This window comes from Malaclemys terrapin, chromosome 9, assembly GCF_027887155.1.
Source record: "Malaclemys terrapin pileata isolate rMalTer1 chromosome 9, rMalTer1.hap1, whole genome shotgun sequence".
NCBI lineage: Eukaryota > Metazoa > Chordata > Testudines > Emydidae > Malaclemys > Malaclemys terrapin.
In genome coordinates, this window is record NC_071513.1 from 66,764,826 (window position 1) to 66,786,181 (window position 21,356).

At 39.5% G+C, this 21,356-nt stretch overlaps 1 protein-coding gene across 1 annotated transcript in view; it reads left to right on the forward strand.

Annotated features, from left to right (window-relative positions):
- PXYLP1 (2-phosphoxylose phosphatase 1) overlaps positions 1 to 21,356 on the forward strand; it is an 87,860-nt gene that overhangs the window by 34,724 nt on the left and 31,780 nt on the right. Inside the window, exon 3 of the mRNA XM_054040374.1 lies at positions 20,178 to 20,339. Coding sequence (XP_053896349.1) covers positions 20,178 to 20,339 — 162 coding nt within the window. The remainder of the gene's footprint in view (positions 1 to 20,177; positions 20,340 to 21,356) is intronic.

The window sequence follows — 21,356 nt, forward strand, 5'->3', positions numbered from 1 at the left end:
CTAATTTCTCATAATAGTTTATCGGTCTTCTGCTTGGAACTTTTTGTCTCTGGGTGCGCCTTACCCTTCAATGAAGAATAACTCTGGCATAGGTATCTCTTAATCATTCTCTGTGATGAAGAATGTAAATAGGTTATCCTGTATCCTTCCTGAATTTTTCTTTATTCTTCTCAATTGTCCCCGTGTTACAACCTGGCGCTCTAGTAGATGTACAGGTCATCCTGCAAGCTTTTCTTTCTGATACACTTAAAATTCCTTTTTCTTTGGCTAGCTGTTCAGGTTTCTTCTTAGGCCTCTTAATCTTCATCTTACATTTTACCCATCAGAGTCTGTTCTGTTCCATTATCCTCAGTTATGCTGGTTTCCATTTTTTGAAAAGAGATAATAGTTTATTCAGACTAAAGTATCTTGTCATTTAATAATGCAGGAGTTTTTCCTAATCCTTTCTTGTATTCCAGGGTTTGCAGTGCTTCTCTGACTAATGAGGTTTCTTAAGTTGCTTCCATGCTGATTCTGTGGATTTTAATGCTTTCCCTTCAGGCAGGTTTTGATCACTTACTTTTAACGGAATCCCTTCTCCTGAAGTTTTTTTTTTTTTTTTTAAAGTTCATTCACTGAGAGAAAAGCAGTGATTTACATGCATTAGGTGGCACCGTGGTTCAGGTTGTAATAAAATAGAGTCTAAACCTGAATAATGCATGTTCAAATCCTACAGCAGGACTCACGCTCACACCCATTGCTGATATTGCAGTGAAATGCTAACACAGGTCAAGTGGAAATTAGCTCCCATCACCATTTATGATGAGGGAATTGTAACTGTTTTGGGACAACTGCAACTGTATTCCCCCTCTTTAATCCACCAAGGACACCTACTTTAAAGGCTTCCGGCTCCCAGCCATCACCTCTCTTGGGCAGAGACTCATGTCTCACTCCCTTCTGATTGTTTTTTTCCCCCAGGCTCTACAATTCCCTGCCTACACGGTGATATTCTCAGCAAGCCAGACTGTCTAAACAGGCTAGCTGCTCCGTTTTGCTCTCTCTCCAAAGGCTATGAACAGTGTAATTGTCCACAGATGCAAGTTACCACACAGCTCTTTCTAAGCAAGCAAATACTTTCACCTTAAGAATGAATTACAGAGAAAACATATTAAAAACCATAACAGAACGTACATGCATGCTAAAAATCTTAGCAGAGATCGTACCTACTCCAACTTCAAGCTCTAGTAGGTGTCAGTCCCTCAAAACCCACATGTGGATTTTCCCCATGGCTACAAGTTCATAACTGTTTCAGATTCAGAACCAGAACTCAGGGAGGCTGGGAAGTTCAGTCATTCTGTTCAGTCTTACTGCTCAGATCTGTGATCTCAAGTCTCTGGGAATGGGTAATCAGCAGTCACCTTTCCTCAGGGCATAGCTTCAAAAGGCTGGGTTTTTACATAACCTAAGATACTTAAACTTTATTCAATAAAGTCTCCCAAGGATGTGGCAGGACATTGCTACATCTGTGACAGGGATAAAATTAGTGTTTTGAAAACATTCCCATTTTCATTTGGAGGAATTCTGTGTGCCAACTGTTGTTTTGGACCCCCAGCATGCACAATGCACAGATGCGCACACCACTGTTTGGAGCAGACAGGCAAGGCTAACCTTTGTCATCTTCCTCTGTGCCAGTCTCTGCTACTTCAGTGCCAGTGGAGGTGCACATATTTATATAAAAGTCCCAGTGGAGCAAACTCTTCTCCCACAGTGCACTGGTCACTGCGTAGGTGCCTATCTGGTGGAGTTTTTGAGTTCTATTTCTCCAAAGTCCAAAAGACACTCACCTGTACATTTAACATTGTGTGCTTCCTCAGCGTAAACTTTGCCATTGTAGTGTTGCTGGACATGTGCTCCTTGCTAGTCTGAGGCAAACATCCATGTCCTGGTGGCCATTATAGCCAACTGTGAGATAGGCACAGCTAAGCTCTGTAATTTCGAATGACCGGTTGTGTGAACACTTTGCCAAGCAGGGCATCACTCAATATGGCTAGCAGTGCAAGGATAAATTAAAAGGGATGCAAGATTAGTTCAGGATAGCAGATGGTCAAGCACAAGAGGGAAAACCTGCCAATTTTATGTAGCAATATATATTTTGGAAGAAAATGTAGGTTTATATCCTTAGCATTTTGTATCTTATAAGAAGGCTTTGGAATTAAAAAATGAAAAGAAAATGTTACCTTTACCACATTCCAAGGATTAACTATCATTAATATGCCTGTGAATCCTCTAATTTCAATGGCCACTGCTGAATTACGAGCATTGAAAAGTAGAAGAACCAGATGTCTGGTATAATTCGCCAATCACTTGACCAGTTTGAAGGGAATGAAAAAGAGAAAAGTTGTTTCTGGAGATGCAGAGGGAAATGAAAAAGGTTTTGAGTTTTTTGAAAGAAAAAGAACAATTCAGGCACGAGGACAAGGAAATGCTGCACACTTCCAGCTGTGCCACAGATGAAGACAAAGAAAACTAGAACACAGAGCACCTACATTTCATGTCTCTGTGTTTTTAAAGCCATGCTTCTTTTCCTGTTTTCTTCTTTTACGCTGGATACTTACAGCAATTGGTGTCCATGTTTGTGGTTTTGTTATAGGTAACTTGTACTGGTTTCTTTCGGCAAGAATCTATCAAGCATACTTTGTTTTACCATTAGTACATCGTTCAGTCTCTATATCTTTCATCCTGAGTTTGGTTTGGCAAACTTTAGTGTACTGACTGGGTTCAGTCCTAATTAGCTCACAGCTTGATGTGCTATGACTGCATTCTAGATAAACTGGTAAGAATTATACAATTTACAAGATTATATTGCACTCTACATACCACCTTTCATCCAAGGATTTCAAACAAGCCCCTGTGGGTAGGAAAATAACATGCCCATTTTACTGTATATAAGCAATCATGTGTTCACATCTTGTCACTAGATAACCCGTAGCACAAACAATACATTGATTTTAATAATGCTTTCGAAGGGCAGGATTACATTTGTCTTCTATAGAATTTGAAAATGTTTACAACCAGTATGGTGGTTTTAGTGTTGACAAGTAAGAAATGCTGAAAGTTCTCTAAGCAATGCCACGTATCCTTGCTGTTATGCCAATTTAAAAAAAAATCTACGATGAAGCCCCTATTATACAGTTTAACAGGTTTAATTTAACTCCGTCTCAAAACATGACACTGCTATGTCTTCCCTGTTGCACTTTGGTAAAAGTAATGTCATCAGTGTAGAACCTTGCCTATGCATGCTAACCGCACAATAGCCAGCCACATATGATTTTGTTTACTTCATTGACCTATTGCAAAGTTTCCAGATAATGCAACTGGAAATAGTAAAGCAATCCTCAGAAATCTCAATTGGAGATAATGAGGCTAGTGGGACTGCAGTGCCATCTGCATGCAGGTGACATGCAGTGCTCTATTTCTTTTTCTTTCATGGGCTATGCAGCAGCTATGTCCTCCCCAGTGTCTGACATAGATAAGGCCATAATGAAAGCAACCTAGCTGTGGCTGCATGCAGAGAAAATGGGTGTTTGGAGCAAATGGAAGGTAAAATGTCTGCCCCACATGATCAAGGGAGTTGGTTTCGTGTATATTTACGAACTTTCAAAGTTGCATTTCACGTACCATAATTCAGTAAAGTTCTGAATTAGAGGCCTCCTCAGCTGAAGTTCTGTACTGATGACCTTGCTTTGATTATGGCAATAATAGTGGCAAGGCAGTATTAAAACCAACATCTAAGTGGAGTTTGAAGTGTCACAGTATTGTTAAAGGTGGGATTGCTTCCATGTGTGCTAATGCTAAACACTAAAGAAAAGCAATAGCACAGGGTAGGGAGGAAACTCCCGACTCCCCCAGCCCACCCCCCTCTTTTTTTTGAGGGAAGGGGGGACATGATAGCTTGGGGGCAGTCTTGTTTTTTTAAAACTCATTTGACACTCTAAAGTCTATAAATAGAAACCAGTGCAGCATCTGTTCGACAGTCCCTTCCTTTTGAAAAATTAAATTCCATTCCACTTTGTTAAATAATGCAACTGCATGTTTAATGAATGGGAGAGGCCTCAGAATTTCAGCGGAAATTTCCTCACTGTCTACATGCTCCCATATATCTTGTGAATGGGATACTGGGAGCTCATTAGTTTTGTTTAGGGCTCTTGATTAATCGCAGTTAACTCGTGATTAACTCAAAAAAATTAATCGCAATTAAAAAAATTAATCACAGTTATTTGCAGTTTTAATTGCACTGTTAAACAGTAGACTACCAATTGAAATTTATTAAATATTTGTGGATGTTTTTCTACATTTTAAATTATATTGATTTCAGTTACAACACAGGATACAATCTGTACAGTGCTCACTTTATATTATTATTTTTGATTACAAATATTTGCACTGTAAAAATGATAAAAAAATAGTATTTTTCAATTCACCTCATACAAATACTGTAGTGCAATTTCTTTATCGTGAAAGTGCAACTTACAAATGTAGATTTTTTTTTTATTTGTTACCTAACTGAACTCAGAAACAAAACAATGTAAAACCTTAGAGCCTACAAGTTCACTCAGTCCTACTTTTTGTTCAGCCACACTAAAGAAACAAGTTTCTTTACATTTATGGGAGATAATGCTGCCCACTTCTTATTTATGTCACCAGAAAGTGAGAACAGGCATTTGCATGGTGCTTTTGTAGCCGGTATATTTATGTGCCAGATATGCTAAACATTCATGCTTCAGCCACCATTCTAGAGGACATGCTTCCATGCTGATGATCCTCATTAAAAAAATGTATTAATTAAATTTGTGACTCAATTCCTTGGGAGAGAATTGTATGTCTCCTGCTCCGTTTTACCCGCATTTTGCCATATATTTCATGTTATAGCAGCCTCAGATGATGACCCAGCACATGTTGTTCATTTTAAGAACACTTTCACTGCAGATTTGACAAAATGCAAAGAAGGTACCAATGTGAGATTTCTAAAGATAGCTACCGCACTCGACCCAAGGTTTAAGAATCTGAAGTGCCTTCCAAAATCTAAGAGGGACAATGTGTGGAGAATGCTATCAGAAGTCTTAAAAGAGCAACACTCCAATGCAGAAACTACAGAACCCAAACCACCAAAAAAGAAAATAAACTTCTGCAGGTGCTATCTGACTCAGATGATGAAAATGAACATGCGTCAATCCACACTGCTTTGGATTGTTATCAAGCAGAACCTGTCATTAGCATGGATGCATGTCCTCTGAAATGGTTGTTGAAGTATGAAGGGACATCTGAATCTTTAGCACATCTGGCACTTAAATATTGTGCAACACCGACTACAAGAGTGCCATGCAAACACCTGTTCTCGCTTTCAGGTGACATTGTAAACAAGAAAAGGGCAGCATTATTTCCTGCATATGTAAACAAACTTATTTGTCTGAGCGATTGGCTGAACAAGAAGTAGGACTGAGTGGACTTGTAGGCTCTAAAGTTTTACATTGCTTTGTTTTTGAATGCAGGTTTTTTTTTACACAATTCTATGTTTGTAAGTACTTGTAATGGGAATTTAATTGTATTAGGTGAATTGAAAAATACTATATTTTGTTTTTTACAGTGCAAATATTTGTAATAAAAAATAAATATCAAGTGAGCACTGTACACTTTGTATTCTGTGTTGTAATTGAGATCAATATATTTGAAAATGTAGAAAACATCCAAAAATATTTAAATAAATGGTATTCTATTGTTTAACAATGCAATTAATTTTTTTATCGTGATTAATTGTGATTAAGTTTTTTAATCGCTTGACAGCCCTAGATTTGTTTAATATAAGCTACTGTGAATGCACAAAATAACGTTTTTTTTAAACCACTGCAACTCTGGCTCTGTCAAATCAGATCTGATTTTTTTTTGACCAGCTCAATAAAGGGGGAATGTCCACAACCTAGTATCCCTGCCAAATTTTCACTTTCCACCAAATTTCCTTGGTGCTCAGGCTGTTTAAGGAAAAAGCTGACTTTATTCCTTTAACAGAAAAACTACATTCTTTTATTCCTGTGCTTAAAAATAGCTCAACCTTTTAAAAATTAGACTTGGGGGAGAGGGTGGTCTTTCTCTTTGGCTTAGAGCAAACCTACCAAATTTTAACCAGAAAATTAAAAATTTGAGAAAATTTAAGAAACCCCAAATGATACTTTATAATAATGGAAACATGTAGGTAAGCTTAATTATAGGCGTGTGTGTGTACCACCTGTAGTAGTAATATTTCCAGATGGTAAGCACATCTCATCTCTAAGAACTGGGTAGGCAACATTATCGGGGCTCACAGAATATCAAAGAAAACTTGTCAGATTGGAATAATTAAAAGAGAAAGTATCAACCTGCATTCTTTGTGCCCCCTTTAGAAAAAATGGTTAAAACTGATGGAGTGCAACACCAGTGACTTCAAAATATTGTTGGCACCCTCCTATTTTGCACCTCTCTGCTGCAACTGTCCCTTTTGATATCTGAGAAAGATAGTTGCCTCTTCTTGGCTTCTGAATGGACTCTCATTATGGCCAGCTGTGGCATGGCTGGGCTGTGTTTATTGTAATAAATAATTAATTTACTATTATTAACTATTAATAATTTGACTGCAGGGCCATCTTCAGCTGTTAGTTTCTAAGGCCTGGTTTACGGTGGGGGTGGGGATTTGACCTAAGATATTCAATTTCAGCTACGAGAATAGCGTAGCTGAAGTCGACATATCTTTAGGTCAACTTACCTCATGTCCTCATGGCGCGGGGTCGACTGCAGCTGCTCCCCCGTCGACTCCGCTTCTGCCTCTCGCCGCAGTGGAGTACAGGAGTCGATGGCAGAGTGATCGGGGATCGATTTATCACATCTACACTAGATGTGATAAATTGATCCCTGATAGATCGATCACTACCCACCGATCTGGCAGGTAGTGCACACATACCCTAAGATGTCACCTTAGCGGCTGTGTTTTAATGCCTGAATTTTAGTAGTTTTAAAATGATGTTGGGCTCCTCACTCACCCACGCTGATGAGTAGGATGATGACCAATCAGCATCCAGAATTTTCACACGCTGTAGGACTCCTTACTCTCCTTCTCCAGTTAGTTGTTTTGTGTCTCAGAGCAGGAAGGTGACTGCTGCCGCCATATCAATCAGCCTTTTGTCTCTTGGTCACAGAAGATTAAAGAAAAAGAGTAGGCAACCCTCAAGTGTGCCTCCTATAGCTGCACTTTCACGTGAGGGACATAAGCGTGTGTTGTTTTGGAAGCTCTGGCAATCGAAATGCTGCTTCTGCACAAGGGGAAAGAAGCCCCTGTGCAGGGCAGACACACTCTTCAAAGCAGCGAAGTCACTGGTTAAGGTTGTCCCTTGGGCTGGAAAAGACAATCAAAATCAGCCCACTCACCTCTTCAGACTCCTTGGTCTTTATCCATAGTCTCTCAGAATATCTTCCCAGTTGCAGGATATTGATCTCTCTTCCCCTTTTTTCAGAACAGCAGAGGCTTTTGTCTGCAAATTGCCCCACACCTGTGGGGTTTGGGGACTGAGTTCTTGGTTCTGGGTGAACAGATTTTTAGCAGGGCAAGTTATACCCAGATTCTCTGGGGACTGGTCCTCATTTGGTCTGTCAATGCAAATGAAGAGGGAAACCACCATCTTCTATCTCAACCAAGGCACAGAAAGCAATTTAACCAGTAAATGGGAATTTAATTTGCCTATTGTCATTTTGAAAAGCAAACTTTCCTATGCTTCCAAGGCTACAAATACAGCAATAAAGAGGCCAAGGGAATTTTAAAAAATGTTTGTAAGTGTCTAATATTATCCAGTCTGATCTTGAAATAGATTCTCCAAAGGTCAGTGAACAAAATGAAAACTCAGTTTGTGGATTTTAATGATTGCTGCTGGGGGGCCTAATGTGTATATTTAAAAGTTCAGAAAATAATGTTCCCTTTGAAATGCCTCCTGCTATACTGATCGTTGCCATCAGACAGTCATGAATTTATTTCTCTTTGGTAGGAAAGGAGGTTTGCACTCAATAGCATTAAGAGAACTACTCAAGTAGGCTTTTGATGATGTTTTTGTTCTCTTGTCAAAATACATTTGTGCTGAAGGTTTGCTGCAGAAATCTATGGTTAAGGTGAACTGCAGTATAAAGTGCTGCCGCAGCAAGTATTTGTTCAGTTCTGTTGAAAAGCATTGGCCTGACAAGAATGCTTATTCAATGATATCTACTCCTTGGTCACTGTGCTTTTAAATATTTTGCTTAAATATTTGCAGTATGAACTTTTTGGCCGTCAGATCTACTTTCCAGTTTATAAGTTACTAGCATACAGATAAATGAGGAATAGTAGTAGATGCTATAATCTGCGTGCGCACACTCTCTCTCTCAGTCCCAAATTCACTCTGTGTAACAGGGTAGGGTGCTGGAACATTCTCTGTGAGGCATAGGAGAAGGAATCCTCCTCTTCCTTCCCCCCAGTTCTGACCACTGAGCTGCTGTGTGGTGGTACTGTGACCTCAAGGCTGCAGTTTGCCCCATCCATAGGCACCAACTTTTCCTGGTGCCGGTGGGTGCTCGACTCCCCCCCCCCCCCCCCCCCTGACTCCATTCTTGCCCTGCCCCCATTCCAACCTCTTCCCCAAAGTCCCCGTCCCAACTCCGCCCCCGCCCTGCCCCTATTGAACTCCTTCCCCAAATCCCTGCCCCGGCCCGCCTCTTCCCTGAGCGCGCCGCATTTCCCCACCACCCCCCTCCCTCCCAGTGCTTGGTGGGGCGGAGGTGAGCTGGGGCAGGGCGGGGAGCTGCTGGTGCGTTCAGAGCATCCACCAATTTTTCCCCATGAGTGCTCCAGCCATGAAGCACCCACGTAGTCAGCGCCTATGGCCCCATCTAGCTCTTGTGTCTATGGTCAGGACAAATAACTGGGTTGGTGGATCTGCATAACAGTGGATCATGCACTGGCCTGTTTCCAGACTTTCCTTCATGTGTATGGGAGCAAAAAGAGGATTGAATTGTTGGTATCCAGCACAGCCCCTGCACATGGTAAGTTTATGTGACTCTATGCAGTTCAAAGGTGGGGCTGGGAAGCGGGAAGATTTGACCCATAGTTCTAAACTAATTTATTTTAATGATATGGTTGGTCCCTACAATACATTTTTAATCGAAAGTTTGCAAGTATATATAAAAGACACTAAATGTAGCTTGATGAATTGTCTTACACTGTTTTACACTATTTTCTTAAACTTGTCCAGAAATGAAGATTTCTTATTTTAAATCAACTTTATGAAACACGTTTTATCAATGGGTTGTTTTTTCTCTGCTAATCCAGAATTAAAGTAGTAATTTTGTTATGTCAACTACCTACCCCCCTTTTAAGCGCAATCATGGTAGTATATGAATTGCAAACACAATAAAAGCTGTAGAGTACCAGAATTCAAAAGGGGGACTACTGACAGGTGGGTAGTGGATTTTTATTTATTTATTTTAAACTATTGTGTAATCTCAGGAGTAAAGATTAGTGTATGATAACAGAGTTCCTAAACATACATTTCCATTTATTCTATATACTTAAGTAGTTAGCCATTGATTAAAAAAAAAAAGTATAAAGGACACTAGAAAATATAGATCTGTTTTAAATAATGTGTACAATTTGATAAGCTAATAATATCTGTATATAGTTAACAACTAATAACAATTTTAGTTACAAGATGGGGACGCATTGGTTAGAAGTAACGGAAGAGGAGAAGGACCTAGGGGTCCTTGTAGACCGCAGGATGACTATGAGTCGACAATGTGACGTGGCGGTGAAAAAAGCCAATGCGGTCTTGGGATGTATTAGGCGAGGTATATCTAGTAGGGATAAGGAGGTCCTGCTTCCGTTGTATAAGGCGCTGGTGAGACCTCATTTGGAGTACTGTGTGCAGTTCTGGTCTCCCATGTTTAAAAAAGATGAACTCAAACTAGAACGGGTGCAGAGAAGGGCGACTAGGATGATCAGAGGAATGGAAAACCTGTCGTATGAAAGGAGACTAGAGGAGCTTGGGTTCTTTAGTCTGACAAAGCGAAGGCTGAGGGGGGATATGATTGCTATCTTTAAATATATCAGAGGGATAAATACAAGGGAGGGAGAGGAATTATTCCAGCTTAGTACTAATGTGGACACGAGAACGAATGGATATAAACTGGCCGTGGGGAAGTTCAGGCTTGAAATTAGACGAAGGTTTCTGACCGTCAGAGGGGTGAAATATTGGAACGGCCTTCTGAGGGAAACGGTGGGGGCGACGGACCTGTCTGGTTTTAAGAATAAGTTAGGTAAGTTTATGGAGGGAATGGTTTAATGGTAAAACATAGTAGCCAAGGAAAACCAAGCAATGGTACGTAAATAGTATAATGGCCAACAAGGGTCAGGCTAGAGACTCTTGCCTACATGCTCGGGGTATTACTGATCGCCATATTTGGGGTCGGGAAGGAATTTTCCTCCAGGGTAGATTGGCTGAGCATCTGGAGGTTTTTCGCCTTCCTCCGCAGCATGGGGCAGGGATCGCTAGCAGGAGGGTCTCTGCCGATAGAAGTCACTAAAACACAGGATTGGGGACTTCAACGGCAGAGTCCAGGGAAGGGTCTTGTGGCCTGCAGCATGCAGGGGGTCAGACCAGATGATCATAATGGTCCCTTCTGACCTTAAAGTCTATGAGTCTGAGACTGCCGGCTCCTCCCCAGCACTACGCATAAGTCTATCTAGATGTCTCAGGAGTTCCACAATCTTCGCACCAGGCAGGCAAGAAACCATGCAGTTCTCCCGGTCATCGCCCTCCCAGCTATGTATGTTTCTAATGATTGAATCCCCCATAATTATTACCCATCTCTTCCAAATAACTGGCGTTCCCTCCCACTGGAGAGGTATCCTCTGTGTGAGAGGATACCATGATGTCATCTGGAAGGAGGGTCCCAACTATAGGATTGTTTCCCTCAGCTCCTGTTGGATGTTCTTTCCCTGAGACTTTCATCCTCCTCAACAGCACATAGGCTGTCAGACCAGGGGTGGGACCGTTCTACTGTGTCCCGGAAAGTCTCATATGTGTATCTCTCTGTCTTCCTTAGCTCCTCCAGTTCAGCCGCTCTGGTCTCCAAAGCCCGTACACGGTCTCTGAGGGCCAGGAGCTGCTTGCACCGAATACACACATACGCTACCTGCCCATAGGGCAGGTAATCATACATACTGCATTGAGTGTAACAAACAGGATAGCCCCCACTCTGCTGCTGGACTTCTGTCTGCATTCTCCTTTTACTTCTGCCACTCCTTCCTTTGTTGTTGCTGTTTTGTTTTTATAAGGGAAAGGGTTTGGCCTTAAGTTTAAAGAATGTTAAGTGTATCTAACTCCCACTAAACTCCCTCGCAAAACTCCCCTGTTCGCCATTCCTATTTGCTAGCTCCTTTGGTTGTTTATGAGTGGGCTTTTTAAAGCCCTGGTCTTCCTGAGTAGCCCCGCCCCCGGCTAAGGGTTGATGGGTGCTAAAGGGCTTAGGGATCAATGCCTTGTTAAGAAGTGCTCAGTTTTGCCTAGCAGGCAGCTAAGCTCAGCACATGGTCCCCCAAACCATAGGCGCCGAGTTTGTAATCTGCCGGGGGTGGTCCCAGGGGTCTGCCCAGGCTCGACCCCCACTCCACTCATTCCCCCAATGCCTCACCCCTTCCCAACCCAGTTCCACCCCCCCCCCCCCCCGGAGCATGGTGCACCCTCGCTCCTTCCCCCTCCTTCGAGTGCCTCCTGACGCCGTGAAACAACTGATTTGTGGTAGGCGCTAGGAGGGATGTGGAGGCGCTAATCAATGGGGCCCGCTGGCAGGCAGGAGGTGCTGGGGGGAGGAGAAGGTTCTGGTAGGGGGGCTGGAGCACCATTTTTTTTCCCTGTAGGTGCTCCAGCCCCAGAGCAGGCAAGCAGCAAGCACATCACAAACATACACTACAGACAACAAACTTACCCCAAGAGTCACGTAATCGCTCCTCCTTCACCTGAGCACGAGGAAGAATTTGGGATTTAGCTGTGGATGGCCTGGAGGGAGACGTGTCTCCAAGAATAGCTCTGCACTGACAAGTCTCCTCTTCCAATATCAGACATTGCCCAAAGTCTAGTCTCTTTTCTCCTACCTGCATTAGTTGACTAGCTCTTAAATGTCTTTTTTTAAACACCCTTCTACTCATAATGGCTGTGAATATGACATCTACTGAGTGAGAGTTGTTTGTCCAGCACTGGCCAAACCAACTTCTCTCTAACGTGTTAGCAGTTAAATGGAACAAATAATTGTACAGCTGTATATGCACTTAAGGTGAGAGTGCTCAGCTGCAGCAAGACATTCTTATATTACAAAACTGCAAAACGTATGTACAGCTATCGGAAAGATTCAGATTGGACAGGTGGATTCTGTTCTGTCACACACCAGCATATTTGAATGTCAATGGTGTTCAAATATGCATTTGTATAAAAAGCAAAGCTCTAGAAGTGGCCCTGCGCAGTGGATTCAGGATGGCAGGAATCATAAACTAGTATGGCAGGGTCCTGAGTTGAGTGCACTTCTGATGCTACCTAACTTTTAAATTGACAGCATTATAGGTTATTTTATACTAGCAGCTCTCCAATTCAAACCTTATCTGTCTTTTCCAGACTGCTTTTAATGCTGTATATCTGCCAGAAGATTCTTCCTTCCCCATTCCATGTTTCATTGTTTCAACACCCCTCTACCTTTTCTTATTGTTCTTTCCTCACCAGTCCTCTGCTTTACTCTTCCATTTTCTTCCCATTTTAAACAAAATAAAACAAAAAACCCTGTGGCTATCATGAGGATTTCAGAAACTTGTCTGGTCTGCAGTGTACCATGTGACCCTCGGAATGACCTATTAATACCAAAAAATCTTTACCTTGGAGGGAGGGATAAGTAACTGTTTTGTAGTTCCTGACATACTTGTTTGCTTTTACAGGCTAGCATAAGATTACCGGATAGTATTTTTGCGTTTTTGCTGTGTGGCTTAATTCCATGTCAATGCTTTAAATAGTTTTCTGACATGGAACTGAAAGAACCTTCTGTCTTATAAATGTAGAAATTTTTTACATCACTCTGTGGCAAGAAAAAAAAAATGCAAGTGGCCATTTTAGCCTTGCTCCACACTTTCTTCTCAGACCCATTGCAGGAAAAAAAAAGTTTGGGACATGGCTTTGTTGTCTACTTTTATGCTTCTAGGTAAATGTTGATTAATTTTTTTCTGAAACTGTCTTTCTTCTGTATAAATTGCTGCAGCACCACTATGTATGTTTTTAATATTCAAAACAATACCGGAAGAAATGGAAAGAATTTATAATTCAATGGTTTGATAGTTTAATGTTATACAGCATATGCTTTGTTCTGTGTGGACTGAAGTTTGTAGTAATTTCGTTTTCTGCAGTGTGCTGTTTTTTGTTCCTGTCAATCTCAACTGTATTCTTTTTATATACTCAAAATCTGTATAGAATTGCCTCCCTATAGTTATTCATCTAAGTATAATATTTGATTTTTTTTAATTATATTTTCTTTCCCAGGGGACTAGTTCTCATGTAGTCATGGATACAATTATTTTAAAATGCCTGTTGTAATGAGTGCATCCATTGCTTAGAAACTATATGTCTAGTATTTATGTTCTGTGAACTCACTTTCTGGAGTTCATAAATTGTTCTGCAAAAACAAAAGAACAAATTAATCGGACCCTTTTTAGATTTACTGGGTCACATTTAAAATACAGTGAAGATAAAACTATTCAAAGGAATGTTAGTGTTTAAAAAGTAGCTATTTTTTATTCATACACAAGATTTTCTCTGTTTGCTTAGCCCAAACTGTTTACATATTTTAAAATGTTTCCTCAGCTTCTGTAAAAGATCAACTTTTTTGTAATACACTCTTTTATATGAAAAGTCTGTTTTTCGTTTAAATATCTCTAATCTGCAATTCAGATGTTTACATTGCTAATAAATTGAAAAATACGAAAACCTTGGGATAGATAGCTGGTACAAATTGTTTTAGCTCCATTGTCTTCAATGGAGTTACCCTGACTTACGTTAGCTGAGAGTTTAGACCCTTTTCTCCCATTAAAATTTTTGTTAATAGAAAACACATTAGAATTCAGACATAAAGATTCCTAGACCATTGGTTATGGTGGTGTTTTTTCTTCTACTATTGTGGCCAGCCTCCTGCAATTCTCTTGGAGTTTTAACTGTGCAGATTGCCCATTTTTGGCACCTTTTATTTTTGACTGATATTTACTTACGTGTTACTTTTTTTCATGTTTTAGACATTTTTTGGCTTGTCAGGACAACAGTCAGGGCTTCCTTGCTGTTGTATTTGGATGTTAATGTAAAAATCGTATCTTGTATCTTGTTTCTATTAGTCCTGACTTTTTAAAATATCCTTTAAAATAATTTTATACTACTGCTCCTCTAGTTTTAAACATTTTTTACAAGTTGTGAACTTTCTAAGCTATTTAAATTTCATCTCTGTTGTCAAGGTGTTTTTATAATAATGATATACATAGATCGTCTTTATAGCATAGTTTCAGTGTAGGTGAGGTTTCCAAAAACCTGCAAGAGTATACTTTAAATCTGCCTTTTATCAATTGCACTGACTTCTGGAAATGCTCAGATAGCAAATTAATTAAATATGTTGAAATTTTCATCTTACACTTTTGGGTCCCTCTCCTGACAAGAGAAATGCTTAAGTCCTGGCAGGATAAGGGCCTTATTCTAAAATACTGTTAATTGGGGCTCTAAATTTGCAAATGTGAGCACTGACAGAGAACTGACTGTACCACAGAGATACATTTAGCTCAGTTTCATTTGATCCTGTACACCATGCATTATATTGATAGCACTAGAGGCTGAATTCACATAGTGTAAAAATAACTATAATATGTCATAGCCATTTATTGTAATGTAAAATACATTGTACAGTAGAGAGTTAACCTTATATCTGTTTACAGCAGAAAAATCAGCAAGAGATGGGACAACATTAGGTGGCCAACTCCATGAGTTACTTGCTGGAGCGATTCCTGTGACCCCATATTGCCATGGGCTTACTGGTCAATAACTCTGCTCAGGCAGAGACAGCGTTGGCACTGAGGAGTAGGAGTTTCAGTAAGGAGTACTGACAGTGAAAACTGCTGCTCTTCTAAGAGCTTTTAATAGCTGCTGCATGTGGAGCAGAGATGAGGTGGCACAGTTGGAGAAATAAAATTTGTGTGCCAAGTATTGGGGAGTGGGGGAGGAGCAAGGCAGTGGGAGGAGGAGGGGGATGCATGCAAAGAAGGATTAGACAGTTAGGGAATAGACGAGTACAAGCAATGAAATCAAAAGGGAAAAAGGCACAATAATAAAGACATCAGACTGAAAGGATGACAGAGAAAAGGCAGAAGGGGAGGGAAAAAAGAGAAGTTGAAAACAATTGAGAGAAATTCTGAGATTGCACAGGGCAAAGTGGGAGTGGATGTTAATCATTTAGAGAGGGAGGGGAAGAATTGAAACTTTAAAAAAAGTCACAAACAGGTATTTAAATTACAGTATTTTTTTATTGTTCACTTCTGACATTGGGTAAGTAGAAATAACCTTATTGTATACAGCCACTAGGAGTATAGAAATTGCTATACCAGATCAAACCCATATATGAATAGAACAGAACATAATATCCCAACTGAGGGCTTATATAATAGACTGATATAATGGAACTATAATATTTTCAGTGTTGTTTTCCTATCCCATTCCTTACATGTTCAGGAAAAAAATCTGATTTTTTGATCACTGCTACACATTGAACAGAAATTTAAATTAAAGTGTGTCCACATTAGTGTCCAGGGGTGACGCCTGGGTCTTTTTAACCTGAGTGCTTACAGTTAATTTAGACACCTCAATTTGTATGAGTCGTTCAGATCATTCCTTCCAATGTGCATTATTATCTTGTATTTGTCAAAATTGAATTCCATTTGTGGTCGGGCTGCTCATTTGGCTGATTTTGCTGTGTCCCTCCAAAGTTCTTAACAGTTTTCTCTATCTTGACTAATCTAAATAATTTTGTGTCATCAGGAAATTTTGCCACTCAGCTGTTCACCCATTTCCATATAATTGATAAATGTATTAAGCAATACTAGTCCTTGTACAGAAACTTTGGACAGCCCATTGTCAACTGGTCTGTAAGTAAAACATTTGCTACCATCCAATCATGCAGAGTTGCAGCTGGTTTTCAGAGAATGCATATTCGTTTTTGCAGTTTAGCCACTTGATTTTTAAATTCCTCAGAACTCTTGGGTGTATTCCATGTGATCCTGGTGACTTGTTGCTCTTTAATTTATCAGTTGTTCCAGTACTAATTCTTTTGATACTTCAGTCTTTGGTAGTACCTCATCTTTGTTAACTGGATAGCGTACGCCTGTGGCAGGTAATTCCCCCATATCCCCTGTGGTAAGGACTGATGTAAAGAAATAATTTTGTTTCTCTGCAATGACTTTATTCTCCTCTTTATTGCTCTCTTTTCTCCCTGATTCTGGCTTCCTGTTTCTAGTATACTTAAATATTTTTTTTCTGCTTTAAGGGGTTACACATCATCTTTGTTATCTTATACTTAATAGTTTCAAAGCTAAGTCTAATGATTTTGACTTTTTTTTTTTTTTTTACTTTAGCTATAGTATCACTGTGTTAGTTGTTGGTATGATTTCCCCCCAACTACCCACCAATGGATGTTGAACTTAATTATATTGTGTTCCCTATTAGTTACACCAACCCTGTATGTTACTTAGGGCTAAACTGATAAAAGTGTCTCCTGTTGTGTGCTCTGGAACTAGCTGTTCTAAAAAGCAACTAACTTCTTATAGCATTTGAAAGTTATCTGTCTAAACCTTGTCTCCTTGGGACATGTGGTCAATTTATATGGGGGTAATTGAAGTCCTCCATTAACTGTTTTATTAGGCATAGGAACTACTTTGATCTCCTTCAACAATGTGCATTTACAGAGGCTGGTAGTATAATCTTACTAGTATAATTAAGTGTATTCTTCTGATTTGAGATTTATAGCCATACAAATCCTACTGTAAGTTCCTTTCCACTCAGTCAGCAGTCCAAGAGATGTTGACTAGACTAATGATAACTTATTAATATCTTTAAAAATATTTTAATGCAATATTTTAAAAGTCTCAGTGTGCAATAATCTTAATATGGGAGGACCTGAAAAAATGGACGCAGTGAGTAGGGAAATTCTGGAGGTGGCAATTGAGCCTTGAGAGTAGAATACCAACAGTTCCCCCTTCCTATCCCACAAAGTCCAAAGGTTCCATATTCGTAGATTGCGCCAACCCTAATTCTGTGGGTTTTCTTACTTATAAATAAGTTTAAAAACACAAGTAGGTGAAATTCAGGGCCAGTCACCATAGATGTTGCCATGTCAGTAGCTGGAGCAGTACAGAATCTGAAAGACTTGAACTTTGGCTTTGGTGGATGAAGAGAAACCAATTTTAAACCTTCTTAATGTGTGTAGACTATAGTACCTTAATTATTTAAATCTATGTGCATCTTCTGTTAATTATTTTGACTTGGACTCTTAAACGTTTTCTGTATTGGTTGCATTTTAGTACACCTTTTAAATACTTGGTATTGTTTCTCCCCACTTCTGCACCCAACACACCAGCCAATCCACAGAACAAATGTACCTCTAAAATCAGTGCCCTTCACAGTCGTGATGTGATTTGAGGAATTACCACGGACAGAAAATCAGTAAACCTTCAGTTTTGAAATTAGTCTCCCCTCTTTGCAGTTGAAGACTAATGGGAACAATATGAACTACTTTTCCCATCATTTTCAATCAGAAAAATCTTTCCCTCTTTGAAAAGAATATGTTGGCAGGGGCAAAGCCTTGAGAGTTCATTATTATGGCTGCAGTCTTTGAGGGCTTACTACATAAAATAATCTTCAAACCTAGGCAATCTGAAGAGACTTTGTCAACTCAACCTTGTCCAAAATTTGGATTTTGTAGAAACAAGCTTTTGCAGATCCAAAGACCTATGAGAAATATTTCCATTTATTTTTTGTTTCACAATACAAGTTTGAGCTGACTTGTGTCTCTTTCAGTTTAGTGTGATACTGCCAAGGGCATTTTACAATGACATTAATATTCACTTTTGTTGACTTTTTGTTTTTGTTTTAGTTGGGTAAATCCATAATAGTTAAACTAAGTAATTTTTCTGTATATTTCTAAAATCCATATCTCTTACATTCTTGTGAAAGGGACACTGAGATGTTGTGGGCACCATGCATGATTTAATGTAATTTAGCTTTTTCTCATATATTTTAATGACTTTTTCCAATTTAAAAAGTCTGTGCTATCATCCAACATGAGTGAATTCTATTTTTAGACTTCATTTGTGTACAGCATTTCAGTTTCAAGTTCAATGATTATAAAGTGAATAAAAATTATTAGATATATTTTGACATCCTTATGAATATTTTATTGCACAAGTAAACAAAAAGTCTGGATGGGGGAAGAGGGTGATATCTGAAAATTGTAAAATCAAAGTTTACTAAAAACATGTTACTTGAGTTTATCTATGAATTTTCGATAGGAGCCGTCCCAGGGCTGCAGAGGGACACTGATTAGCATGAGACTAGCTGCGGAGACAGCTTTCAAAGGGAAATGTCTAGGAATATGTGAGCCCACTGCAGCTAGCTTCACATGTAAAACACTGCAGCTTTAGACTGCCAGTTGGACAGCAGTCACTGATCCTCCGGCGAAAGTGCGTCCATGCAGATAGCTGATTGGCAAGAAGTGATCCTGCATGACAAGTAGTAGTTAGGCCATGCTTGATCCCTGGGCTGAGAAATACTCTGGGATATAAAAAATTACTTCAGCTAAATTTTTCTTATCACCTAACCATTCTGGACTAATGTGATTTTCCTGTATTGTTTTTGCCATTCTCACTATTTACTAGATCATAAATTAGGTAGATAAAACAATCAAAACTAAAATGTACTACTTTCTCCATACATTGCACTTCCCAAGGCCCCAGTCATCACAACATACCTTAAATTGATGACCATTTGTACTGAAAATTTTCAGTGGGTTAAATTGTCCTATGTGTAAAACAAGATTGGCTGCCACTCACAAAAAGATGACCTGTTGGAAGTGTAATAAGGGTACTTTAGACCTGTTCACTGGGTGTTCTTTCTGTACTACTAGCAGTCAAGACTTCTGATGTTTCCAAGGAGATGATGAAATATAAAGCCAACAATCTGTTGTCGTTTCCCTGTCTGAAGTAGTCTCCAGGCAGGCAACCAAAGCAACATTTCTAACTAAGATACTCTGTAGAGTGAAAAGCAACCGAGGAAGTTTCTGAAGTAAATGCTTGTGATATTTACTGTCAAAAGGGCCTAACAGAGTTAAACTATCCTGAGCTATTAAACCTGACTTCAGAATAAAAAGAGTTGGGGAAATTCAGTCATTCCCATCCCCATAAAGAACAGACCAAAATCTGTTTTTCCCCTTTATATGGTGAATTTCCTTTTCTAAATATTAAATTTCCTAAACTGTTTGCTCTGGTGCTTTTTACCAAGGAAAGTCCCAATAGTCCCATGGCTACAAGTTTCTTTACCAAGATGTGTGTCTCTTCTTTAGCAACTCCTGCCCGACCTCTCAGGGTCTATGCTGAAGAGTCAGGATATCAGCAGTCATGGGAGATAATGAGTCATGTCTTATCCACTGACTGTTGATATAGGTTTTTAAATTCCTAGTCCTGCTGCTGCTCTTATCACCCCATGGAAAAATCCAACACAAGAAGTAGTTCCAAGGAAAAGAGTGCAAATGACAAAAAACAGTGACTCTTATGTCCAAATAGATTTCAGTGTCTTACTCTAAAGACTGCCTATGCAAGAGAGCTCTTTAGGGTCTTCCTGATTTCGTTATGTAACGGCATCAAAAATTGACAGAATGAACACAACCCAGTGGTCTAGTGTGACTGATTTTCATGGAAGTCCATTTCCTGGTAAAATAACCAATTTTTACAACTGAGTATTTTGCACATTATTAAAATAGTAATATGGATGTAATGACCAGTTTTAATTTACTACAAATGTTGCTAATTTTATGTCTTTTAGTGCACTTAATCCCAGTCAACCCAGTCAAGGAAGATGGGCTGAACCCTAAGAGCCGAAAGAGAATAATGCCTGATCCTCTGACTGAACCCCCTGCAATTGATCCTATTTATGAAGCTCGTGTTTACTGTAATGTTCCTAGCATAACTGAACGCAGCATGGAAGGTAGGCTGTCAGACATGGTGTAGGCAATTGACAGGGTTTATTTCATTATTAGGTCCTACATGTTGGCACTGGAAATGGTGATTTTAAGTGTGCATTGTAAATGCTTTAGAACTTGGAGCTAGCCACAAACATCTTGACTGGCTGCTGAAATATATTCAGTTGCCAAAAATGCTCAGTTCCTTCTTCCCCTCATTGTGTATTTTGATTTTGGAGTTGGTTGTTAAAGGAGATCTACAAAGGTTCTTCTGACAGTTAAATTGTATGTAAGATCCACAAAGAGACGGGGGGACAGGGAAAGAAAATATAGATTGTAGCTGTTGTTTAAAAATATTTAGTATTTTGTTGGAAACCGTGTAATCACGTCCTAGTGGTGTGAAATTTGAATATGTTAATGCTGAAGTCTCAAAGTGGGACATAAGCAATTGGAGTGCTTCCCCAGAAATGACAGGTTAGATTGGTGAGAACCATGGAAAGAGATAATGATGGGAGGGGAAAGCAGCCTCTATCTTTAGTTGAGGAAGACACTTTTTGGACTGCTCACCCCGTAGTATGGCACAAAGCATCTTAAATCACTATACCTTTGTATCATCCACTAATGTCAGTTAAGTGCTTATATCAGTCAGTCCCCTTAGAAAGTAAACGTAAGGTAAAGATAAAAAACCAATACTTTGATCCAAAGTAGTCCACATTTTGGTGATTTTCTAGGCATGCTGGAAAAGTCATCTGCTGAACTGGGTTTTTGGAGAGGGCTGTGGGTATGCTTCCCAGCATGATTAAAGAAGGGAAGGAAAGGAGCTTTATGGTAGCAGAGTTTCTTTTTGAATAATTATTCTAACATTTCTGGGGTTCTATTGTAGTATTATGTGTTGGGCGCCTAGAGCCTTTATAGATGTCTTTTTATTATTTAAATTGAAATAAATACTTCAGGACAAAGGACTGTCTCTCCTCCATATTCTCTAAGCACTGAATACAATGTTGAAAACAACAGATAATTAACAATAATGCATGCTTTTTTAC